Raw genomic sequence first — 26831 nt, 5'->3', positions numbered from 1 at the left:
TTCCTCCCATTAATTGGACAATATATGAAGGCTCATTGATATAGTTCTACTTCTGTTTAAAAAACTCAGAACTAAACTTAAAAAAAATCAGATAATTTTTTACAAAAGCATCATTTTTATGAGGAAATACAAATCAATAACAAAAACCAAACAACTCAGGAGAAATATGTACAGAGTGTCTGAGTAGATATTTTTGAGGTGAGACACCCAAATGGGCAACAAATGTGAAAAGATGCTATATTTTACTAGGTTTCAGGAAAATGCAAATCTAAAGAATGATTGGATGCTATTTATATCCCTGAATGAGTGACAAAATTCAAGTCTTGCAATACTAAGTTTGGTCCAAGGCTTAACAAGAGTGTGAACATGTGTGAAGCTGTTTATCTTATAGACTTAGAAATGTGGTCAAGGAGACACTTAAAGAAGCAAGATGAAAGCCAGGTGTGGTGGTGCACACCTGTAATCCTAGCTACTTAGGCTGAAGAAGGAGAATCACTAAGTACAAGGTCAACTTTGTTAACTTAGTGAGACTCTGTCTTAAAAATTAAAAAATAAAGGACCCGGGGATGTAGCTCAGTGGTAGAGCACATCTGGGTTCAATCCCTAGCATGGGGGGAAAACGTAGGGGGAAGCCAACCAAGGTGATTTAAGACTTAATCATCTTAAGTTATCCTAACTGAAACATCTGAAAGTATTTCCCTCTTTCTTTCTTTTCTTTTTTTTTTTTGTAGAATGGTCTCAGTAGTAATAAAAAGAAGAAAAAAATGTGAGTATTATTACACATCAAACATATTTTGGACTAAGGTTTTATTTCAGATTTAGTTTGTCAGTCTTATTTATTGTCTTCAGTATTCATAGAGTATTATACATGTTTATTTGAGTGGAGTTTCAGAAGATGTAAAAGCTTGAAATCTATAAATAATTTTTAATATGTAGGGAAATCTTTGAATATATATATGTGTGTGTATGTATATATACATATATAATATATAGCATAAATACATATACACATGCTGTACTGTAGACGCAAAGCCCTATGGTGATTGCTAGATTAATTAGTTAATGGCATTATTTTGGATGAGGCTGTGAAGAATTGGGCTTAGAGAGGTGTTTTCAAGGGAAGTGCATTAGTTTACAGACAGGTAGGGTAAAGATAATGTAATAGCTTGAGTTGTAAAAAAGACCGAATATTATGTAAGTTATAGTGAATTGTTTTCTTTAACTGAAGAGAATAGCAAAGAGGTAAATATAGTCAGAAACGAGAGAGGACAGATGGAGCCATAATGACCCACCAATATTCTCAACAGTAGATAGACATGTTGAAAAAAAGATGATTCCTCATGTGAATGGAGGGAGAGAAATGAGACTGCATTGGGCCTGTGGCCATGGTTATTGAGGCAGGAGAATTTGTAAAGGAAGGGTCGGCCTGACTTGAGGAGATAGCATGTAGTAGCCAGGTGGGAGGGTGCAGAAGAAGGAAAGGAGAAAGCGTATGAACATTGCTCCATTTTGGACAGGCTGCAGACAAGAATCATGCCACTTCTAATGCTAAGGAAGCTGAAGACTGGAGGGCCCAGGGGGAAGAAAGCAATTGGGATATGCCTAGTTTCGGGTGACTGAATTTCCAATCACAGAAGGCTTATCACCAGTGAGGAAAGATGGCCAGAGAAGGTGCCAGGAGATATACTTCCTGAAGTTTTGAGTCTGGAGAAAGAAAAGGAGAGGCAAGTGGCATGCCAACAATAAAAGTGAAAAAGAGAGTCAGGAAAGGGATGAACAATTATTGGAGGGCAGAGAATCATAGTCTATCGTTTTATAAAGCAAAAGGTTAACACTTGCTACCCTGCTTTTCTAATAGTTGATGCAAATTATGCAAACCCTAGTGCAAGACATAAAACCTGCTATAAACAAGTTATATTTGAATCTTATTTGAATTTTATATTCTTGTCTTAATTTTTAGAAGTTTGGCAGCTAAATTTGACTCTTATAACGTAGAGGAAAACCAGTATACTGTGGACCACAGGTAAGAGGGAACTTTTCAATAGAATTTGTTTAAAGATATATTTGTTCATTCAACAAAAGTTTCTTAAGGGCCGGTCATAAGATTAAGTTATACTCCCACCCAAACAGTTTTATAGTTGTAGCCCAGTCAGACCCACAAAGGATCATTGTCTCCTGGAGAAGTAAGGTTTAGATAAATCTAAATGAAATGTGGTAAATATAGATCTCTGTGATGCTCATGAGTTTTTCTGATATCCATGGATGTTATTGATATCGAAAGCAAAAATCCTGTAAGCCTGTGTGTGATTAAACAACAAGTATGCCTGTAGGAATCAGAATAGATCCATTTGGCTCTGTTATCTGTTCTCTAGTTTCATATCAGATTTCACTTGAAAAAAGTTGTTCCTCTATTGTAGATGATATGTTTGGGTTTAAATTAAGCATCTAATGCCAGGCATGGTGGCCCATGTCTGCAATCCTAGCAGCTTGGGAGACTGAGGCAGGAGAATCACAAGTTCAAAGCCAGGCTCAGCAACTTCACAAGGCCCTAAGCAACTCAACGAGACCCTGTCTCTAAATAAAATATAAAAAACAGGCTGGGAATGTGGCTCAGTTAAGTGTCTCTGGTTAAAAAAAAAAAAAAAGCATCTGAAATGAAAGAGGTCTGTTTGCAAAAGTAGGGCATTGAATACAAGTTTAAAACAGCAACGAAGAACCTATACATATTTATTAAGCCCCTGATATATATATCTGGCACTATACTGGGCATTGGGTTTATTATAGGACCAAATATAACCATTTTCTCCTCTCATGCAGTTTGGAGGGGATGACCAACATTAAATATGTATTTACATAAAAACATCAGTAATTACTAAATGTGGTCGAAGCTCCAAAAGAAATAGCATGGTGAGAAGTGGAAACAGGACCCTTGAATTTAGTATTAAGGGTGAGACAAGATTTCCCTGAGGTCACATTTGTGGGGAGACCTGAGGATGTGTTAGCACAAAGAGATGGTGTAGAAGGAAGAGTGAGTGAGAAGGTGAAGGTGGAAAAGGTGATGTGCATTTGAAAAGCAGACAGGCTGTGTGCTGGGAGCATAGCGAGGAGGGCCGAGTGCCATGGGGTAACACCCGAGAAGGAAGTGAGAGGAAGATCCTATGACACCCCCTGGGCCCTTTAAGGGCTTTCTGTTTTTTGCCAAATGCAAAGATAGACTAGAGGAGGTTTAGCAGGAGGGAAACATGATCACATTGAGTTTTCAGCATTCTGGTTGCTGTGTGATCATGGACTGGACTGGGGCAGAAGAGGAAGTGCATGTCCAGTAGGTAAACTGGATGGACGCGTGGCCTGGGATGAAGACACTGGAGGTGGAAAAGTGGGTAGGGTAGATTCCAGCAATATGATTAGAAAGAATTGGCAGGGCTCAGTGATGGTACGTGGGGTTTGAGGGAGAGGAGAAAAATAGGTTATTATAAATCAAGGCAGGTTCAGAGTATCTGCTCATTTCTCTAACAGTGTAGAAGCTGTGGAGCAACAACAGAATGCTTCCTTAAAGTTTTATACTTGTGGAAGGATTCTTTGGCTTATGTACAGCTAGAAGTTGACCGTGACCCCTAGGGGCGAGGGGTTGGATTCTCTATGGAAGGAGGAGGAGCAGAAGGGACCACCCTTTGTGAATGAAGAGTCTGCAAACTAGACTTTTAATAACCAGAAGGGGAGAATCATGTTGACAATTCAGCCCTTTTCACTGTGAAGGGAGGTGGGGGAAGGGAGCAAATACCAAATCTCAGAATAACAATCGGATTTATCTCTAAGGTTTGCCAAGGATTTTAAAGATATAGAACGAATTGGCAAAGGTGGATATGGCCAAGTTTTCAAAGCAAAACACAGAATAGATGGAAATATTTATGTTGTTAAACGTGTCAAGTATAATAACAAGTAAGTAGTAAATGTTTTATTTTTTTAAATGAGGTGCTTGTTGAACCTGCACTGGTTTTTTTTTTTTTTTTCATGTTTCTCTTTTTTTGTTAGCATATCATTTACTTCTTTCTGGTCCTCCTTAAACATTTTATTCTACCTAGAGCTTGGCTTAATCTGAAATCATCTCATTTTACTGTGGTTATTTTAGTTAAAAGGGGGGTTATCCACTGATCACTCTTTTCAGGCAGTCTTGAAAACTGATGCTATAGAATCATTTGGTTTAAGGTGATCTTTGAGGTTTTCTAGTCTCATTTCCTTACTTTATAGATGAGGAATCTAAAGTCCAAAGATGTGAACTAATTTATCTGAGGTTAAAGCTTGTTGATACTTATTCTGGTTATCTATTATTGCATAGCATACTGCTCCAAAATGCAAAACAATAAAAAAAAATTACTGTTTCCTGTCATGGTACTGTGTGTTGATAGTTCTCAGTGGGGCAATGTCTGTCGGATTCTCCAATATTCTCAGTTGGGAGTTATTTAAAAGCTTGATCAGGCTGGACGTCTGAGATGGACAGCAGGTGAGGCTAACTGTGGGCTGGATATTCAGCTGGGACTGTCAGTCATAGCACCTTCACATAGCTTCCTTGAGTGACCTGGGTTTCTCACAACTGAGAGGCTGGGTTTCAAGAAGAATTGTTGCAGAAGGAGTTGTCCAAGTGATCAGGAGGAGGTGGTAAGCCTTCTTTTGAAGTAGTCTTAAAAGTTCCAGAGTATCATTTCCACCACAATATATTGGTTAAATAAGTCACTAACCACCAGCTCAGCTTCCAGAGAGCATAAATAGACTACCTCTTAATTCCAGGTATGTGTATGGGAAGGGAAGGAATTGGGATAATCATTGGACACTATCTACTGTGTAACGAGGTAGAGATTTAGAACTCATCTTCTGGAATGAACCATTTCTTCCTGTGTTTGTTTATATGTGTAATCTGCCCCCTCCCTCACTAAATAGTTCAAGGAAAACACATGGGAAAGAGATTTTGTTGTTGTTGTTATTTTATTTTTTGTGGTGCTGGGGATTGAACTCAGGGCTTTGCACATGGTAGGCAAGCATCCATCAACTGAGGTATGCTCACAATCCAAAAGAGGTCTTAAATCCCATGTTCTCCGGTTCACCAGTCTTGGTAGTTGTTCTCTGGCTATTGTGACTTTGAGTAATTTGGCCACACTGATCTCTCAAGGACAGGGAAAGGAGGTGGAAAAAAGTTCTGGGCTAAGGAAAATGACATGAGCATAGGAGAAACAGACATGGAATCCTGGATGCTTTTCACCCCAAACAAACCTACTTCTCTCTCAGACCTATTCAGCATCAAAACAAGGTTTTTCCCTTCCTGTATTACTACATAGGAATGAAGTAGTATTTTCCTTCTGTTAGATAGCTATTTTTAAAAATTGTGATAATGTTGATAAGGATTGAAAAACTTAGGTATTTCCAGTGCTTTATGAATTTTCAACATGTTCAAAACATACTTGGAAATATTAATCTAGAGCCATGAAAATGTTTATGTGCTTTGACCCAACAATTTCCTTTTTTGCAACTTCTTCTGATAGTATTATCCAAATTGTGGCTATATGCAAGGAGATATCAGTCACAGTCCATTAACAGTGGAAAATTAGAACAAACAAAAATATGCAGCAATAAAGAAATGGTTAGCGCTTGCCTAGCATATGTGAGGCACTGGGTTGGATCCTCAGCACCACATAAAAATAAACAAATAAAATAAAGGCATTCTGGTCCATCTACAACTATAAAAAATATTTTAAAAAAAGAAATGGTTAAATCGGTTTTGTTTTCTCCCTTAAGCAATGGCTGTTTTGCAGCCATTGAAAATGAGGGACATAGACTGCAATATTTACTCATGAAATGATATGATGCTGGAAATAGCTTCATAATACTCCAGGGGAGGAGGAGGAAGTGGGTAAGAGAACAAACGAAATGAGATCAGCCAAGAGTTGATAACTGTTTCATTTGAGTGATGACTTGGCAGGTGTTTGTTATACTTTTTGCTCTATTTTTTTGTGTTTCTAAAATTTTATATCAAAAACTTTATATTTGAAGCCAGGTGCCATTGTACATACCTGTAATTCCAATTACTAGGAAGCTGAGTCAGGAGGATCACAAGTTTTAGACCGGTCTGGGCAACTCTGTGAGATCCTGTTTCAAAATAAAAAGTAAAAAGGGCTGAGGATATAAGTTAGTGGCAAAGCACCCCTGAGTTCAATCCTTAGTACTGAGGGGAAAAAAAGCAACTTTATAAATGATGCTTATACAAGCTTTTTAAAAAGTATTTGTTTATTTTTTAATTGTAGTTGAACACAATACCTTTATTTATTTATTTTTATGTGGTGCTGAGGATCGAACCCAGGGCCTCACACGTGCTAGGCAAGCGCTCTACTGCTGAGCCATAACCCCAGCCTTATACAAATTTTGTTACAAGGAAAACTGTAAAGATAGCATATCACATGAAAAAAAGATAAAATTATATAGTATAATTACAAATATACAAACATGTATGTGAACAGACACTATCAGAAATAATCTTAAATAATAACTGATTTGGGGGAGATTGTCGAAGCATCAGTAATTTTTTCTTTAGTTTTACAAATTTTATGTCACATAGAACTTCTTAAAAATAAAATTGTAAAATGCTTGTGTATCCCACATCTTTGGAAACTCAATTCTTTTCACTCTATTTAGCATGGATATGTCAGAGCTTTTGCTAAAACCCATATAAAGCTTCTGTAGTATGTAGTGAAGTTTCTGCTTCTCTGCATAAATTAACACTTTGGTATGTTTTTGTCACACTTTGAAAATTCTGAATAAGGGACTGGGGTTGTGGCTCAGCAGAAGAGGGCTCGCCTAGCATGTGCGAGGCGCTGGGTTCAATCCTCAGCACCGCATAAAAATAAATAAAATAAAGATATTGTGTCCAACTATAACTAAAAAAAAATTAAAAAAAAAGAAAAAGAAAATTCTGAATGAGGTTTTGCATGTTGCCTGGGTTACCTACCTTTATTGTCCAAATGGGGTTTGCTTGTGAAATCCCAAGATTTTAACACATTGTCCAAACAAAACATGGTATATGATTTAATTATCATGTTGTGTCACTAGCATTTAAAAAACTAACTACAAATGACTTTTAAATTGAAGCACTTCACTCACTGCTTTTTCTTTTACGTTGAGAGTGAGAAATACTGGGTTTTTTTTCCCCCTATATATTCAATTTTTCCTCCTGGATCCCATTCTAAATCTTGATGTAGGAACCACAATGACTGTTTATTAACTGTGTGGACAGTTGTTTTCTGCTATTTGAATGTTTTGTATTTATCAGGGATATATACTGACACATTTGTGTTCCTGTTCCTTTTAACAGGAAGGTAGAGCGTGAAGTACAAGCACTGGCCACATTTAAACATCCCAACATTGTTCATTACTGCAGTTGTTGGGAAGGAGTCGATTTTTATGAGGATCCTGAAAGCAGTGCAATGTAGGTAAAAAGAAGTTCTCATAGCTGTAACAAGGTGGAAGGAAACCGTCATTTCCTTTCATGGATGGAAAGAGACCATCAATCATCACAATAATCACAACCAGTTCTGACAGATGCTGTTGTGCTCCTCCTAGCCTTGCTCCAAGTTGCTTTTAAAAGCCTTCTGTTAAGTCTGGTAGAGTAGAAGAAGAAGAACGGGAGAGGGGAGGGAGGAAGAGAAGGAAAAGGGGGAAGGAAGAGGAAGGATCATGAACTAAAATCAATTTCCATGAGCCCAACTAGTATGTATAACTATAAAGCTCTAATAATAATAAAACATTTTTTAAAAATAAAAACCTTCTTTTAGCTGGGTGTGGTGTGGCATTCCTGTAACCCCAGTAACTCAGGAGACTGAGGCAGGAAGACTGCAAATTTAAAGCCAGCCTTAGCAACTGAGCAAGACCCTGCTTCAAAATAAAAAATAAAAAAGGCTGGGGATGTAACTCAGTGGTAAAGAGCCTGTGATTTCAATCCCCCCTACTACAGTTAATTAATTAATACCTTCTTTTATGTCCTCAGCTGTTTTCAAAATTTCAGATTTAGCTTTCTTAACTCCACTGTTTAATATATAGCTCTGCCCCCACCTTAGGACTCAGCAAGGTCCTAAGAAACTTAGTGAGACCCTGTTTCAAAATAAAAAATAAAAAGGGCTGGAGTTGTGGCTCAGTGGTTAAGCACCTCTGGGTTCAGTGGCCAGTACCAAAGAATAAAAATAAAATAAATAAAATAAATCAGTCCTCTAACTTTTATCTCATAGTAAGCAATTTATTGCCACTTATCCTAGAGTTTTTGCCCTATATAGTTGTGTTAGGTTTGTTTTTCCTCAACCTCTCTCCTATTAGGCTACAGTTCCTATAATGATAAGGATAGTGCCTATTCATTTTCTCATTTCTAGGTGCCTGTTTTGTGCCTTTCACAAAGTAGATGCTCAGTTGATTGATGTGAATTAACATGTTTCAAAATTATATAATAATGGAATCTGGCTTTCTACCATTAATGGTCTTGTTCCTGTCTATTAGCAAAAATGATCAAGGGTCTTTAGCTTTAAATAATGAGCTGGCTTGTATTTTGTAAATGAGCAAAACAAAAATCTAGATACTTGGAAACCTGTGATTTAAATAGAAAATGGCTTATGATATTTTGATTTAAATTTATTATATTTAGATTTCTGTTTTGAGGTATGTTTGGGTGTACATAAGAAGCTATAATTAAAAATATTTTTAAAAATTTATTTTTATTGCTTTTAACATTCTGTGAATTTTATATCCAGAATAAAGACCAAGTGCCTTTTTATCCAAATGGAATTGTGTGATAAAGGGACATTGGATGAATGGATTGAAAATAGAAGACAAAACGTACCAGACAAAGCTTTGGCTTTGGAATTATTTGAACAGATAGCAGAAGGAGTGCATTATATACACTCAAAAGATTTAATTCATAGAGACCTCAAAGTAAGTGGGAAATGTACTTCATAAGTTGATGACTGTAACTTAGTAATTGAAAATTTTATCTTCTCTGGTTTTAGAATTATGATTGATCAATAGCCATGGCAAAATACTGTCTCTGATCCTTTGAGGTTAGAAGGGGTCTAGAGCATGCCTCAGTTACCATTCTATGCAGATACTCAGAAGATCTCCGGGGCTGGTGAACTGGGGACAGTCTGACTATCAGCCAAATAAGACTGCTCATTCACATCCAGTCCTATTTGGCTGATAGTCAGACCCCAGTTGAAAGACTAACTTTCCTAAACTGAACATTTCTGTACAAATAATTGTGGCTGCTACTACTCAGGCTTGTTCAAATGTCATGGTTCCCTATTCCCTTAGTCCTTACCCCGAGGAGAGTGGGTAAGGGTTGCTGGGTCTAGAGTCTAGTATTTTTTTTGGTTAGGCCTTGAAGTTTGGCCCAGGATTGGTAAACTGCAGTAATCCAAAACTTGGAGCATGTATATCATTCATAATATTTTTGTTTTCCTTTGGTTTTTATGGTCTGAACAAGCAATGTTCCCATGTTTCTTTCTCATCAAAATGAAAGACAAAGAGGCAGCCTTTTAGTCTCTCCTCCATACTCTTTTCCCCTCCCTCACAAATGATCTAGGCTAAATCCTACCTCTGAGCCTTTGCTCATGTTCTTGTCTCACAGACACTCTTCTGCCTATTTCCTTTAGTCCCAACTCCTTTAGTCAGCCTTCCCTGATCACTGTGCCAGAAGTCCCTCATCCACGTGGATCTTGGTTGTCTGCTTACTCTGCCTGTCTAACGCAGCCAGGAAAAGGAAAGGAGCAAAGCAGTTTCTGAGGAAAATAAGTGCCCATGTGTAGAGTTGTTGGCTTGACCTAGCTAGGATTCAGTGGCCCCTCATAGAATACTGCTTGGGTCTTCCCTGGGGCTGGATGTCTGATACTTTGACATGTGAGCCCACCTGGTTCTAATAGTTAACGTTAACGCTATCTAAGAGTGATTTCAGAAGTTAGAACATTAGATGGACCATGTTCAAAAGAAGAAATTGACTGTATTGGTTTGGGATCAGTCATACAGTTAAGTAAGCCGTTAAGCAATTGTTTATCTGTTAATTGAATTCTAATCTGATTGCTAATTTCTGCCCAGGGCCTGTCAGGCTGGCTTTTCAGAAGCTCCTTGTATCCTTCCCTAGTCTTTTCCTTCTCAGTTCTTTTACTAGGCTCTGTCATAAATGTTACTCCACAAGGTATGTGTGTGTAGAGCCCAACATTGTGTTTAAAGTCTAGCCTTTGCCCGAATACCAAAATATTAATTTCCACATCAACAACCTTCCTGTTTTCATGGTCTGTGGGATATTGGTCAATACCTTCTACAAAATTGTGTAATGGGGCTGGTCACTCTTCATTCTGTACTTCTTTGTTTTTTTTTTTTTTTAATTGGCTTAAAGGATTACTTAGGAAAAATAATTTGTGCTAGTTGTCAGCTCCCAGGTAGCTTAGAATTCTTTCAACATGAAGGGCATGTGTTTGTAAGAAGTTGATAGAGCCCTGGAAAAGTTGACATAAAGGAAGCTCCTTGGAGAAGTTCTGCACAGGACATTCTGGAGCATTAGTAGGAATGGATCCATTTAGAGAATCTCAAAATTGGATGGGGTCTTAAGGGTGTTTGCTTCAATCCTCACCTGATCCTGAACTCATATTTGTGATATTTCCTCTGGTAGATGTCTAACTCCATCCTGGGATTCGGAACTCTCTCACTCTTTGAGCCACATAATCAGTATATCAGTGTATTAGAATATATTAAAGCAAACCTTCAGGTCATGTCTACCCTGTAGACCAGGATCCATCCCTGGATCCCTTCAGAATGAGTCTACTTTTCACTGACAAAGCTGTTGAGATACTTGGAAGTGCCTATACCCCAAGCTACCTCTGCTGTTGGCTAAAAAGTCTTTCTTTCAACTGGCATTGTAGAGACTGTGATATTAAATTCTCTGATTTTGACTACCTGGATAAGGGTAAATGCCATAAAAGTAAATACAGAAGTAGCCTTTGCTAAGATAATTTGGACATGTGGTATTACTTTGTCAAATTGGTACATATAAACTAAAATTTGTATGTTTTTTTTTTCCCATAGCCAAGTAATATATTTTTAGTAGGTGAAAAACAAATAAAGATTGGAGACTTTGGACTTGTAACAACCCTGAAGAATGATGAACTGCGAACAAGAAAAAAGGGAACGTGGCGATATATGAGCCCAGAACAGGTAAGTTCCCTTTCCTCTCTGCTCTTATATTTGTTGCTTCTTTAATTTTTTAAAATTATAAAAATATTAGACCCTTCTCATAAAATTAAAGCATTAGAGAAGTATATAGAATAAGAGTTGAAAATTCCCTTTGTATCAGTCAGTTTTTTTCCTGCTATGATAAAAAGACCTGACGAACAAAATTTAGAAGAGGAAAAGTTTATTTATTGCTTATGGTTTCAGAGATCTCAGGTATAGATGGCCGACTCCATTGCTCTGTGTTGGAGATGAGATAGAACATCAGGGCAGAAGGGCGTGATGGAGTAAAGCAGCTCAGGACATGTGACAATCAGGAATTAGAAAAATACTCCCCTCAACTGTGGGTTTAGGTTCTGGGACACCTCCTCCTACCCCACAGATTCCAAATCCATGGATGTTAAGCCCTTCTATGAAATGGTACAGTATTTGCATACAGCAAATACTACATATGCATCCTCCCATGTATTTTAAATCATCTCTACATTACTGATGATACCCAATGAAAATGCCACATACAAAACTATTATATTGTACATTGCTCAAGGAATAATGCTTAAACAATAGGAAAAAGAGTCTTTACATGTTCAATACAGATGCAGAGTTTTTTCAAGATTAATCTGCAGTTGGTTGAATTGTCAGTTATGGAAGCCATTGATAGAGGGCCACCTGTATTTCTGTGATAATCTGGTAGATTCCTCAAAGTCAAATGACTGAATAGAATGATAAGTGCATTTCACACATGATAAATTCTGCCCAGTTGTTGTTAAATAAGAGAGTCTAGTCAGGTGTGGTGGTGTACCCTCCCAGCAACTCTGCAGTCTGAGGCAGGAAAATTGCAAGTTTGAAGACAGCCTCAACAACTTAGTAAGACCCTGTCTCAAAATAAAAAATAAAAAGGACTGGGATGTAGCTCAGTGGTGAAGACTTCTGGGTTCAATCTCTGATACCAAAAAAAAAAAAAAGAAAAAGAAAAGAAAACAAGCAGAGAATAAAAGTGGGGGTCTAACAATAATCTTCCAATAAAAATGAGAATGCTGTTTTCTCATACTCTTGATCAAACTGGTGTACTATCAGTCTTCATTATGACCAGTGTGATGAATGAAGATGCCTTGCTATTTTTGTTTGCATTTTTTCTAGATTTTTTAGTAAGCTATGCTATCTTTTTATAAATTTACTTATGCTTTTTCCCTGTAAATTCTCTATTCATACTTTTCCCCATTTTTCACAGTTAGGTTGTCTTTTTTCTAATGTATGTGTAAGGAATCTACATATTTTGGGTATTGATCTTGTATCTGTAACCTATATTAAAGTCTTTTCTCCTTGTTACTTCGTTTATCATGCCTTTTGTGGTACAGAGTTTTTAAGTTATCATATTTATCAGTATTTTCTTTATCATTCCTGGATTTGTCATTTTTATTTTATAGGCCATTTATTACATCACGAGAGTTTAAAATATTTTGACTTTTTGCTAATAATTTGCTTTAACTTGAATTAATTTTTGTGTATGTGGAAGGAATCTAACTTGATTTTCCCCACATGAACATGCAATTTCTCCATCATCATGTAGATGGAGAAATAGTTTATGATTTAAAATACTATAGGGAAAATTCATGGTCATGGAAGGAGGGAGGAATAGGAAGGTAATTACTTAGTAGTTATCATTTCTGTTTGGGAGGATGAAAAGTTCCATAAATAAATGGTGGTGACGGTTATGCAACATTGTAAAGGTGCTTAATGCCACTCATTGTTCACATAAAAATGGTTAAAATAGGTAAATTTTATGTTATGTTAGACTTTATCACAATTTAAAAAGTGCTGTTTCATCATATGTAAAATTCCTACACACTTGTGAATCTATTTTTGGACTCTGTTCCATTTTTTTTTCTCTTTAACATTATTCTGTTTTAATTATTGAGGCATTATAAAATAGATTTTTGTATTTGAACAATAAGACCTCCCTGCTCATAATTTTTCAGTTTTAAACCATCCTTAGTGGTTCAGATTTGTAATTCCGAGTGAGCTCCAGCAGCAGAGTGTCGTGTTCTATGACTGGTTTTGGGGGTTTTGATAGCTGTTGCATTACATTGAAAGATTTGGTTGAGAACTGACCTTTTTGTCTCGAGGAGATTGGTACGTCTTCGTGCTTGTTCAAGTCCTCCATCAATTAGCTTTTGCCAGGCTATCTACAGTAACAAATAGACCCTGGATTTCTGATGACACACAAAGCACCTAGAGTTTATTTCTCTGTCATGTGCTAGGCCAGCAACGCTGGCAGTTTTGCTCCCCTGTTTCCTTTAGGCTGAAGGTAGAATCAATCTGGGTCTCACTGCCTTTGTAACAGAAAGCAATAGTGGAACCTTGTGGTGGCTTTTACAAGTTCTGTTCATCAGTGGCACATACATGCCACACTTTGTTGCCCAGAATAGATTGCTTGGCTCAGTTTGGGACAGTGGGGGTAGGATGTGGAATCCTCTCCCTGGGAAGCCAGTACACAGTTGAGAGCACTAGTACATTCTACCTTAAGGTCAGTTTTATATTATTCAATGAAGTGAAAACACTTATAAATGAAGGTTATTCATACTTCTTAAAGCCTTTCCCTGAAACATATTTGTTTTGCTATTAAAATGGGATTACTTATATAAATTTGGTTGTTAGTTAGGGCATTGATCTTAAAAATATATTTCTTTCTTTTTTATTGTAGTAAAATACACATAACAGAAAAATCACCATCTCAAGAACCTTTTTTTTTTTTTGTGGTGCTAAGAATTGAACCCAGGCCCTTGTGCAATGCGAGGCAAGCACTCTATCAACTGAGCTATATCCCCAGCCCCGAGAACCATTTTTAATGGTGGCCTCAAGTACATTCATGTTGTTATGTAACCATCACCACCATAAATCTATAGAACTCTACATTTTGCAGAAATTCTGTACCCCTTAGTTAAGTTTCTTTTCCCCTTCCCTCCAAACCTTGACAACCATCTTTCTACTTTCTGTGTCTACAAATTTGATTTGTCTACATATTACATATAAATGGAGCCATGTAGTATTTGTCCTTTTATGATTTATTTCACTATGTCTAATGTCCTCAAGGCTTACCCAGATTGTAGCATGTGCCAAAATTTCCTTTCTTTTTAAGGCTGAAGAATATTCCATTATATGGCCACTGCACTTTGTTTATCCATGTACCTACCCTTCAATGTGCACCTGGGTTGCTTCCATCTTTTGGAAGCTATTGTGATTAATGCTGCTTATTAATATGGTTGTACAGCTATTGGTATTTGAATATCGTATCTTCAAAAAAAAGTTTTTTTAGTTGTAGATGGATACATTTATTTATTTTTATGTGGTGCTGAGGATCAAATCCAGTATATCACACATGCCAGGCAAGCACTTTACCAACTGAGCTACAGGCACATCCCTCCCTGAATATTGTATTTCACATATAGACTTCTTATACTAATACTTTTTTAGTTTGGTTGATTACTTCTTATCTATTTTTGTCTTTTAGATTCTTCATCTTATTGTTCATTTTGGTTTTTAAATGCTCTTTTAAGATGATTTTTACTGATTTATCTTTCAAAATACTCATACTATTCTGTCATTGAAGAATAAGTCTACTGAGGGCTGGGGTTGTGGCTCAGTGGTAGAGCACTTGCCTCGCATGTGTGAGGAACTGGGTTTGATTTCTCAGCATGACAAATATATATAAATAAAATAAACATTCATCAACAAATAAAAATAATAATAATAAAAAAGAATAAGTCTACTGAACTAGCTGATAGCTTGATAATGTAGAATGGAGAGAGCACTCACTGTGAAATTAGAACACAATAGGAAGCTAATGGCTTTATTAACTATCTCCTGCATCCTACATTGTCACCCTCAGAATATTAAAAAGGCATTCGTCATTGTGCTTTTATTTTTCTTAGGTAATTTTTAAATTTAAGTACATTTCATTGAGAACAATTTATCTACCATAAAATACACATATCTTAATTGTACCTGTATTAGTTTTGACAAATGCATACTCCTATGTAACCTGTAAGCCCATGAAGATGTAGGACATTCTTCCTACCCAAGAAAATTCCCTCAGGCCCCTATCCAGTCAGTCCTTCCTCCTTATTGCCCATAGGCAACCAGTGCTTTCATTTCTGTGATTGTATTTTAGGTTTTCCTGTTTTTGAACTTCATAAGAGTGGAATCACATAATACAAACTTTTTTGTACTTAATTTCTTCATTCAAGGTAATAGGTATTGGAGAAACTTTAGTTGTTATTTGTACCAGTAGCTAATTCCTTTTTATTGCTGAGTAGTATTCTGTTGAATGTGTAACATGTTTCTCCTTTGATGGATATTTATATCATTTCTAATTATAGAATATTATAAATAAATATGCTATGTGGGCCTGGGCTGTGGCTCAGTGAGAGAGCACTTGCCTGGTATGTGTGAGGCCCTGGGTTCGATTCTCAGCACCACATATAAATAAATAAAGGTTGGGGCTGAATCTGGCCCAGCAGTAGAGTGCTGGCCTCTCTCGTGTGAGACCCTGGGTTCGACCCTCAGCACCACATAAAAATAAATAAACAAAATAAAGATATTGTGTCCATGTATAACTAAAAAATATTTAAAAATAAATAAAATAAAGGTCATCAACAACTAAAAAATTTTTTAAAAATTAAAAAAGTAATAAATATGCTATGAATATTTGCATGCAAATCACTTATTACGCACTATTTTAATTGCTTTACCTGCTATATCTGATTTAACTCCACACTCGAAACTGAGGTCAGTATTATTTATTGGCCCCATTTTACAGTTGAGATTATTCCTATGGGAGTAGTTAATTTATACAGGTTGTTCTGCTATTCAATGGTAAAAAGTTAAACCCTTGGCAGTCACACTCACAAATCCTGCTATGTTAATAAACAGACTTTGTTGTGTGATATAAAAATTGTGGTCAGTAGTTTTTTTGGCATCAGAAGATATATTTATATCAGGTGAGTAATGAAGCAAATATATTTTTGGTCTCTTCAGATTTCTTCAGAAGAATACGGAAAGGAAGTAGACATCTTTGCTTTGGGGCTAATTCTTGCTGAACTTCTTTACATATGTCCCACAATTTCAGAAACAGTCAAGGTAAATAATCTCAAAGAAAAAGTTAAACAACACAAATGATTGGCTGTCATCTTTGCTGCACTGCTGCAAATAGGTATTGTCCTCATGTGAGGGTGGTCTCGAACGTATTAGTGTATGATTGTAAGTAAAATATGTATTTTCTCTTGCAAGTTTTGACAACCATTTTTGTTATAGACCAAAACCTTTGACCTTTGGAAGGTGTTCACATCTCATGAGACTCGAACTGGAGCCAGTCAGCAAAATTTCATCAGTGCCTTCTTGAAGGCAGACACTGTGCTAAGTGTCATGAGGGTTATAAAAATGAGCAAGCCTATTCTCTGGAAGTTAATTTCCTAAGAAGAAAGAGAATACAAGAGAACAATGTAGGTGTTTTAGGAGAAGTCTGTGGAAACAACTAGGAGGGAGATCTTTCTATCTGTAGCAGTTAAGATTTCATTGGAGGTATGTAAGCTGGACCCAGAAGGGTTGGTTGTTTCTAATAGTCCAAAATAGAAAGTAGGCAGTCCCAGCATGGAGATAGAAATGTGCAGTGTATTTGAGAACAGCAGGCAGTGCAGTTTTACTGGAGTATGTAAGCAACAAGGAGTTGTGGTTGTTGGGGCTGGAGAGACAAGTTGTGACTAAATCAATGAAAGAATATGGACTTTCTTGTGTGGACAGCAGGGAATCACTGAACTGAGCAGTAGACAACTGCATATCCTAGTCTCAAGCTCAGGAATGGGACTTGCCTTGCAGCCACAGCCTTCTCCTCTGTAAAAGGGGACATTGAAAGTACCTGTCACATAGAGTTCCAGCAAGGATGAAGGGAGGCGTGAATGTAATGCACCTAATGCTTCAAACATAGAATGCTAAGGATGGTCACTAGATTGGGATAGGGTATGGGGAAGAGAGTTCTATTTGCTTCCTGGCTATAGAGACTTTTCCAAAGATCTGGAACTATCCTGGATTTAGGGTAATCTCAGCCTTTAGTGCATCCTGTTTATTTTTCCTCCCAAGAAAATGATTTCCTAATAAGTAAATATATATACATATATATGTATATGTATATATGTATTTATGTTTTGCCACCAGATTTTTGAAGATCTAAGAAATGGCATCTTCTCTGATGTATTTGACAGCAAAGAAGTAAGTGCTTGACACTAATCAGAATTCTATTTATTCCAATGTTTTTTTTCTTAGTATTAACTCTTACTATTATTACAGAAAAGTCTTCTACAGAAATTACTCTCAAAGGAACCTCAGAAACGACCTGACACGTCTGAAATACTGAAGACCTTGGCCAAGTGGAAGGATGTCTCAGAGAAAAAAAGAAACACATATTAGGGCCCTCTGAAAAAATATTCAGCTTCTGGTGTGTGTTTTTCTTTTAATTATCTAAAATCTACTAGGGGATATTGATGGATATTTACTGTTTATTTTAATTTTTCTTTCCTTAATTTTTTTTACTGCTTTTGAATGCAGGTTTTCTTTTTCTTTTTTTGGTACTGGGAATTGAACCCAGGGGCACTTTAGCACTGAGCTACATCCCCAGCCCTTTTTATTTGGTTTTATTTCTCACTAACTTGCTGAGGGTCTCACAGAGTTGCTGAGGCTGGCCTCAAACTTGTGATCTTCTTGCCTTAGCCTCCGAAGTTGCTGGGATTACTGGTGTGAGTCACCACACCCAGATTTTTGTTTAAAAAAAAAAAACTTCAAAAACATTTTTACACTTGTTTATTCCTATCTTATCTCTTTATTCTGTAAGAGAAAATATTTTCTTTTTATACCAATTAGTGAATGGACCAATTAATATGGTTATTAAAAGATTAATGTTTCTAGATGCTCCTTCCCTCAAGAAAAAAAAAAATCTTTCCTTGCCTTGAATAGCTTACAAGCCAGTTGAGGAAATATGGTATCTATAAAAAGTCAAATGATATACCATCACTTTGGAACTCAATTTGACATTATCTAATAAATTTGAAGCTATATTTACCTTCAAAGAAATCAGCTCCATTCCTATATACATGCTTACAAGAATGTTTATAAAAACCCTGTTTATAAAGGAGTCAAAAGAACTGGAAACAACCATAAAGCTCATCAAAAGAAGAATGAAGAAGACAATTATGTTTACAGTTGGGTGTGGTGGTGCACACTTGTAATCCCAGTGACTCAGGAGGCTGAGGCAGGAGGAGCAAAAGTACAAGGCCAACCTGGGCAACTTATTGAGGCCCTAAGCAACTTAGGGAGACCTGTCTTAAAAAAAGAAAGAAAAAAAAAAGGACTGGGTGTGTGACTGGGTGTGTAGCTTAGTGGTAGAGTGGCCCTGTGTTCAATCCCTAGTATTAAAAGAAAAAAATTATAAAAAAATTCACATATTGGAGTGCATTAAAAATGAATGCATTACAATGAAATGAATACCAATACAATATATCTCTCAGGAATGTAAGGTTAGGAGAGCAAAATAGATTTCAGAAAATATACACAGCAAACTCCATTTACATACTATTATAAATCATGCAATACTAAATATTTTTTTAGGATTCCCAAGAAATGTAATAAAACAAAGGGAAGGAAGGGAATGAGAAATATTAAATTCTGGATAGTGGTTATCTCAGAAGGGAGGGAGATAATGTGAGTGGAAAGGAGGACTTCAGAGATAATTGTAATTCTTTCTCTGAAACTGACTGTTGAGTCCACTACACATTTTCTATTTATCTTAAGTATTTATTATGTCTGTTATAACAAATGCTTTGAAGAAAAGATAACTGTGCTAGCTGAAGAGCAGTAGTTAAGAATAGAAGGGGGGAGCTTTCAACCAACCTCAGGGCTTAGAAGTAACATGCCAATGAGACCTCCAAGCATGTGAAGTATTTGAAAGAGGAGAGAGCTCACCTGCACAGTCTGGGATAGAGGCATGGCATGAGTTCTGGAAAAGATGTATTTGAGGAATGTTGGGTGTGCTAGTTCACTGTCCTAATTTTGTAGAAAATGCTGGAAGATAATTTGAATTGCATCTTGGAAGACCTTGAGGGTTAATTGAGTCTTCAGAGCAATCAAGTGTCATTCTAAAGCTGTCATGCAATTTTACAACTTTTAAAAGTGAATCAAGTAATCCCAGTGGCTTGGGAGGCTGAGGCAGGAGGATCAAGCTAGCCATAGCAATTTTATGAGGCCCTAAGCAACTTAGTGACACCTTGTTTCAAAATTTAAAAAAAAGTGTGTGGGGGTTGTTGATGATGTAGCTCAGTGATAAAGCACCTCTGGGTTCAATCCCCAGTACCAGGAAACAAACAAACAAACAAACAAACAAAAAAAAAAAAAAAAAAAAGCTAGCCAAATTTTGGCTAAGCAGAGTAAGAGAAAATACTTATATCAAGGTTTATACCTATTTTTAAAAGTATTCATAAAAATGCTTAATATGTGTTCAACTCCCAGTGCAGTATTTGATTAAGGCAAAGTTCATCAATGGATGCTAAAACAATTGGGTGAAAAGATGTTGGGAAACAGAATATTCAAAAGGGTTTAAGTGTTATCCCACAGATGATATATTACAAAGAGGAAAATGTCCTTTTACAATGGAGAGATCTGTGGTAACTACAATAACCAAATCATTCAATCTAGTATCACACAAGGTGGAACAACCTAACATATGCCCCTCCTGACATGATAGAAACATTATACAATAGCATCTAGCTTTCTTGCCCAAAGGGTCTGACTAGAATTCAGTCATGAAGAAATTATTAAATCCTGAATGTAGTCAATGTAGTCATTCTACAAGATAATGGACTTAGTCTTCAAAAACTCAAATGTCATGAAAAAAAAAGTAGGGGAACTATTCTAAATGGAGACAAGAGAGATCTAATGATAAAAGGCAATGCTTGAATCTTTATTGTATTCTGTACATTAAAAAAAAAAAATCCCAGCAAACGGCTACAAAAGACATTTTGGGAACAAATTGAGAACTTTTTGAGTACAGACTGCATAGTAGGTAACAATGTAATTGTTAATTTTCTCAGGTGTGACAATAGTTTTGTGGTCAAGGAGAAACATTTATTCTTAGCTAATGTATGCAGGAATATTTAGGGGTAAAGGGTCATGATGTTTGGGACTTTCAACTGGTCAGTAAGAATTGGTGCATATATGGAGAAGGAAAGAGATGGAGAGAGAGGATGCAAATATGATAAAATGTGTAGGTTGTACTACTATTTCAACTTTTCTGTAGGTTTGAAAGTTTTATGGGTGGATAGAAGTTTTTTTTCTTTCTCTTTTTTCTTTTAACTAATAATGTCTGGTTTCAATGAATGAGGATATACTTAAAAAGAAAAATTTAAGAAGGTGGCCATGAGAATGTAGCCTTTTAACCTTCCCTTAGTGCAATATTTCTATTCTTATGAAAAAATATAGCATCTCTTAGCAGCTATTTATTTGTGAATATATATCTTTTCAGCCTCAAAAAAATAGTAAATAAAAAAGTATCTTCTTAATCAGAGGAGAGAGGCAAGAGCCAGGGACCTTATTTGCAGATAGTTTTGAAAGAGCCATTTGATCTAGTTACTTAACTAGAAACAGGCCTTCTCGTTAATTTTTAATTGCTACACATGCATATTATTTGTTAAATATGTGTGTTTATTTAACATAAACATATGTAACATGCATGCATGCTTACATTATTTATGTTAAATATGTTTAGCATATATATATATATATATGCACACATATATTCATATTTATGTGTGGAGTATGTGTATACATGTGTGTGTATGGCCAGCCACCTAATTTGTGGGACCAACTACAAAGTGTAAATGTAGGGCCCTTGTTAAAAAAATTAAAGGTGGACACTTCTGAGCATGGTCTTGTGCACAGATCACATGTCTGTGAAGCCAGCTCTGTGTGTACATATGTATGTGAGTATCTGAGAAGAAAATTTTAAAAATCATTTCACTTGTAAATATTTAAAAATGTATCTCTAATAAATAAGGTATTTTAGATTTTAGCAAAACCACTATATCATTGTCACTTAAAATTAATAAGATTTTTTTTAATATCATACAATAATTAATCTGCCTTCAGTTTTGTTATCTCAAAATATCTTTTTATTGCTTGTTTAAGTCTGGATCCAATAGTACATTTGGTTATAGGTCTCTTGTACTCTATAACATTTACCTCTGTTTTCTTTCCTTTTGCCATGTATTTAAAGAAGGACCTGGATCATTTGTCCTGTAGAACATCCTACATTTAGGATTTGGCTGATGGTATCCCCATGATGTCTAGTTAGATCTAGAAGCTTGATTTGATTCCGGTTCACTTTTCTTCAAGAGTACTTCATAGGCGATGCTGTATACTTATTTTTGCAATACTTCAAGAGGAACAAGATGCCTGATTGTTCCATTTTCAGTGATTTTTAGATTGATCTGTAGGTTATAGTGGTGTAATCCACTTTAAGGCTTTCCATCATTCTTTTACCTTACAGTTTGAGAAACCATTGATGATTGTTGCCTGGGTCCATTATTTCATTTTAGGGTTTGCCAAATATTGATTTTCTGATTCTACCAAACTTCTTGCATTTATTATTTGTGATTTTTCTATAGATAACTTTCTCTAAAGCTGAATGGGAAAGAGGGATAAGTATTTATCAAGTTTATTTTTCAGTGTTACTGGGGCTCGGACCCAGGGCCTTGTACACATGAGGCAAGCAACTACATTAGATTGCACCATATGTTTATCCCTTTTTTTAAAAAAATATTTTTTTAGTTGTCAATGGACCTTTATTTTTTATTTACATATATGTGATGCTGAGACTTGAACCCAGTGCTCCACACACACTAGGCAAGCACTCTACTACTGAGTTACAACCCCATCCCCCTACTTCTCCCTTTTTATACTATATTAACACGGTTTCCCTAAGTTGTCCAGTCTGGCCTATAATAGAGAACCCTCCTGCTTTAGCCTCCAGAGCAGTTGAGTAGCTATATTTTGACAGGCATGTACTAACCAGCACATGACAATGTTTATTGATTTTTTTAGAATGAGTTAGTGCCTAGCAACCTCCAAAGGTGACAAATGAGTATTTTTTTTTTAAACAGGGGTGTGGTCCAACCAGTACTTGGAATTAATGTGCTTAGAATGGGTTAGAGCAGGAAGAGACTCTATTTGAAAGGTTAGAAGGCTGAAGGACTAAGCTTGAACAACAGGAGATGTGAGGGTTATGGAAAAGGTCAAGGTCAAAGATTATCTCCAGGTTTGTTCAGGTGAGTGGCAGGATTTGGATGCCATTAAATAAAATATAATCAGATGAAACCCAAGAATCACATATGTTTGAGAGGTATTTTACTTGTCTCACCTTTACCTAATACACAGTTTTTAGTAATTTGGAATTTAAACCAGTAGTGGGGCCACCATCCATCCATCGATATGGTGAGGTACGTTCGGAAGGTAAAATGTTGAGTCCCATTTGGAGATCCAAGTTGGAGGCATTGCCAGAGGGGGAAGATGCAGAGACTGCAAGAAGTGCAGGTAGGAAACATTTGTATTTAGATGTTTACTGGCTACATATAAATGCCTGTCCAGTTGTCACTGGCTATAGTTCAGTACCTATGATTTTGACCTATCCTTATCCTAATCCTTCATTTTCCCAAAATGGTCATAGATGAAGGGATCAATTAATAAATGTATGGTGACATCACTACTGGCTTCAATTCTAACTTAAAAACTGCAAATAAGCAAAATTGTAAGGGAAATAAAATGCTTCTCAGATATGTGTGATCTTTTGGGGACTAATTTGGTTAAGACCTATTTTAATTTCTGTGGTTGTAGTAACAGATTACTACAAATTTGATGACTTCAAACAACACATATTTATTTTATTATAGTTCTGGAGGCCAGAAATGTAGAATGAGTTTCTCTTGGCTGAAGTTTTGGCAGGGCTGTGCTCCCTGGAGGCTCCCATTACACATCCCACATTCTGTTACCGGATTAAAGACCCAGATGCACATGTCTGTCTTCTCCTATCATTTCTACTGAAAATCCTGCAACTTTTTTTTTTTTTGGTACTGTGGATTAAACACAGGGGTGCTTTACCACTGAACCACATCCCTAAACCTTTCTTATTTTTTTAAATTTTGAGACAGGTCTCACTAAGTTGCTGAGGCTGGTCTTGAACTTATGATCCTTCTGCCTCAGCCTCCTGAGTCACCAGGATTACAGGCATGCACCACCCTGCCCAGGTCTGTGTAACTTTTTAAAATAATGGTTTTAAATAAATGTTGGTGAGGATGTGGGGGAAAAGGTGCACTCATATATCGCTGGTGGAACTGCAAATTGATGCAACCACTTTGGAAAGCAGTATGGAGATTCCTCAGAAAACTTGGAATGAAACCACCATCTGTCCCAGCTATCCCACTCCTTGGTTCATACCCAAAGGTCTTAAAATCAGCATACTACAGTGACACAGCCAGATCAATGTATATAGCTGCTCAACTCACAATACCAAACTATGGAACCAATCTAGGTGCCCTTCAACAGATGAATAGATAAAGAAAATGTGGTATATATACACAATGGAATATTACTCAGCCTAAAGAAGAATGAAATGATGGCACTTGCTGGTAAATGGACAGAGCTGAAGAATATCATACTAAGTGAAATAAGCCAATCCCCCCAAACTAAAGACTGAATATTTTCTCTGATATGTGGATGCTAATTCACAATAAGTGTGGGGCTGGGGAAAAATAGAGGTACTTTGGATTAGGCAGAGGGGAGTGAAGGGAGGGGAGGGGGTATGGGGATAGGAAAGATAGTAGAATGAATTGGACATTAATACCCTACGTGTATATATGATTACACGACCAATGTGATCCTACATCATGTACAACCAGAAGAATGAGAAGTTACAATCCATTTACGTATGATGTGTCAAAGTGCATTCTACTGTCATGTATAACTAATTAGAACAAATTAAAAAAATAAAATAATGATTTTATTGAGTTCACATTCAATATAATTTACCTACTTAAAATATACAATTTATTGGTGTTTAGTATACTCAAAAGAGTTGTGCAACCATCACTACATTCCATTTTTAAACATTTTTGTTACCCCCCCAAAGAAATCCTATATCCATGGACACTCACCATCTTCTCCCAATGTTACTAGACCACTGATCTATTTTTATCTCTATAAATTTGCTCAGTCCAGACATTTCATATAAAAATAATTATTTGACAGTGGTCTTCTTCATTTAGTATTTTGCTTTTGAGTTTCATCCATGTTGTAGCATCAGTCAGTGATTCATTCCTTTTTGTTGCCAAATACGTAACATTTTATGTATCTCTTTATCAGTTAATAGACATTTGAGTTGTTCCCACTTTTTAAAAAATATATATATTTTCATTTGTAGATGGACACAATACCTTTATTTTATTTATTTACTTTTACGTGGTGCCAAGGATCAAACCCAGTGCCTCACACATGCAAATGCTGTACCATTGAGCCACAACCTCAGACCCAAATTTGCCGCAGCCCGGCTGGCTGGGCAAAATAACCGGGGTGGGGGGTGGGGTGGGGTGGGGGTGACGAACAACTTGTGTACGTTGATACAGCAGGAGTGGGAGCCGAGTGGGAGCCGTTTATTGTAGGACAACAGAGGTATTTATACATTCCACACAGCTTATCTTAATTAGCATAAACCAGATACATCAGTCAACCAATAAGAAATCTCCACACTTAATGGCTCGCTGGTGTTACTTCACAAACCACTCCCTCTGGCAATATGCCAGGCACCATCCAGACTTGTTTACAGACTCTAACATAAATTGTTCCCACTTTTTGGCTATTATGAATAATACTACCACAAACATATGCATGGTAGATTTATGTAGACATGTTTTATTTTTTGATGTATATCTAGGAATAGAATTCTGGGTTATAATAGTAACTCCTGCTTCACAACTTTGCATATCAAAGTTACGCCCATCTTTCAGAACCAAATTGTGTTACTTCCCTGGTGTCCTACCATATCCCACTCGCAGTCATCTTCCCCCAGCATTCCCTTTGTTTAGCACCTCATTGTGCTTACCATTTGCTTCCAAGGTTAGTAATTCTTGCGTGTTTCCCTTGTTATACTGTAAATTTTTGGAAAGCAAAAGGCAGGTTCTCCCATTGTTGTATACTGTAAATTTTTGGAAAGCAAAAGGCATTGGGTACTTTGCCTTGCAGAAAGCAGGAATTCTGTTAGTGATTGGTGTGGAATAAAAGAGTTTCATAAGCTTGATCCTGCAAAATGTGTCTAATATTTAATAAGAATGTTCCTCGTCATATTCCAACACTTAAATGCTTGGTAAATAACACTTGAAGTAAACAGGTGTAAGGTAAATCAGTTTGATCATTTAAAGTATTTGTTTTGAATGTCAGAAGCTGCATATTTTGGATTTATAATTAAGGAAGATGCTAAAAAACTCTAGAGAGGACTTTGAAAACAAATGCACAATACAAAAAAAGTAATGACTATATAAAAATTTAAAAATGACAACATGTTAAAACTTATTTTGTTTTAAAGTTTCAAAATTTCATGTAAATGTTCTAAAGCAAATTAAATTGTTTTCAATGTTCCCTCAGTTTTCATTGTCTGGTTATGAGGTCACAAAAGGCCTATTTGCACAAGTTTTTTTGTATGTGTGTGTGGTACCTGGGATTGAACCCAATGCCTCTAGCATGCTAGGTAAGTAAGTGCTCTACCATTGAGTCACACCTCAAATCTTTTTAAATTTTATCTTTGAGACCAGGGTCTTGCTAAGTTGCCTGATTCTCTCTCCTCAGCCTCATGAGTAGCTGGGCTTATAGATATGTGCCACCATGCCCATCTTAAAAGTATGTTTCACTCTTATTGAAGCCTCTATTTTTAACATTAGGTGCACAAGAATGGAGGCATACCTCCTGCTTAGTCAAGTTCTAGAAAGATGTACTCCTTTGTTTTAGCTATTAATACAATTTTATTGCTATTTAGACAAAGAGCAAATATTAAATAATAGTACCCAAATATACACTTAAATATTGGTGTTTCATATCTGTACATTTATACAAATTATTACTTTTTTTTGGTTGAAGAACTGAGACCGATAACTTAACCAAATTAGTGGTTCTCAAGCTATGCTGCATCTTGAGTCAAAAGTCATGTTGCCAAGACAGAGTGGCCAATTACATTAGAATCTTGGGGTGGGGAGGAGGGAGGCAAATTTATTTCTTGAAGTCCCCCATGTAAAATTTGAAAACAAATGAATTAGGTCATATAACATCAGAGATTAATACATACAAGTTATACTGTTGATTATCTTGCCCTATGCAAAAATAGCTTTTGCTATTTTCTTGTGTATGCTGTTTTTAGTAAAAGGAAGAAATTGATCTCTTGCTAAAGGTAACTGAAAAGTAAGCTGTAAAATCACATAGGTGTAATCACAATTATCAAAAAAATA

The 26831-nt window shown here is 36.3% G+C and overlaps 1 protein-coding gene across 3 annotated transcripts in view; it reads left to right on the top strand.

The window, feature by feature from the left end:
• The window catches only part of Eif2ak2 (eukaryotic translation initiation factor 2 alpha kinase 2), a 36603-nt gene extending 12251 nt beyond the window's left edge, over positions 1 to 24352 (top strand). Inside the window, exons 8-17 of one of the 3 annotated variants that reach the window (XM_046441649.2) lie at positions 732 to 766; positions 1961 to 2023; positions 3817 to 3939; positions 7358 to 7471; positions 8781 to 8961; positions 11104 to 11232; positions 16285 to 16386; positions 17458 to 17511; positions 17590 to 17737; positions 23493 to 24352. In XM_046441649.2, coding sequence (XP_046297605.1) covers positions 732 to 766; positions 1961 to 2023; positions 3817 to 3939; positions 7358 to 7471; positions 8781 to 8961; positions 11104 to 11232; positions 16285 to 16386; positions 17458 to 17511; positions 17590 to 17709 — 921 coding nt within the window. In that variant the 3' untranslated portion in view covers positions 17710 to 17737; positions 23493 to 24352. Of the gene's footprint in view, positions 1 to 731; positions 767 to 1960; positions 2024 to 3816; positions 3940 to 7357; positions 7472 to 8780; positions 8962 to 11103; positions 11233 to 16284; positions 16387 to 17457; positions 17512 to 17589 lie in introns of all 3 variants that reach the window. The other 2 variants (XM_046441648.2, XM_058578461.1) reach the window with 2 other exon arrangements.
• Positions 24353 to 26831: the final 2479 nt, after the last annotated feature.

The sequence above is a fragment of the Marmota monax genome, unplaced genomic scaffold (assembly GCF_021218885.2).
Source record: "Marmota monax isolate L192 unplaced genomic scaffold, Marmota_monax_Labrador192_F-V1.1 WCK01_AAM20220418_F8-fsc00010, whole genome shotgun sequence".
NCBI lineage: Eukaryota > Metazoa > Chordata > Mammalia > Rodentia > Sciuridae > Marmota > Marmota monax.
Note: the sequence above shows the minus strand (reverse complement) of the source record. Positions and strands in the feature narration are given on the sequence as shown.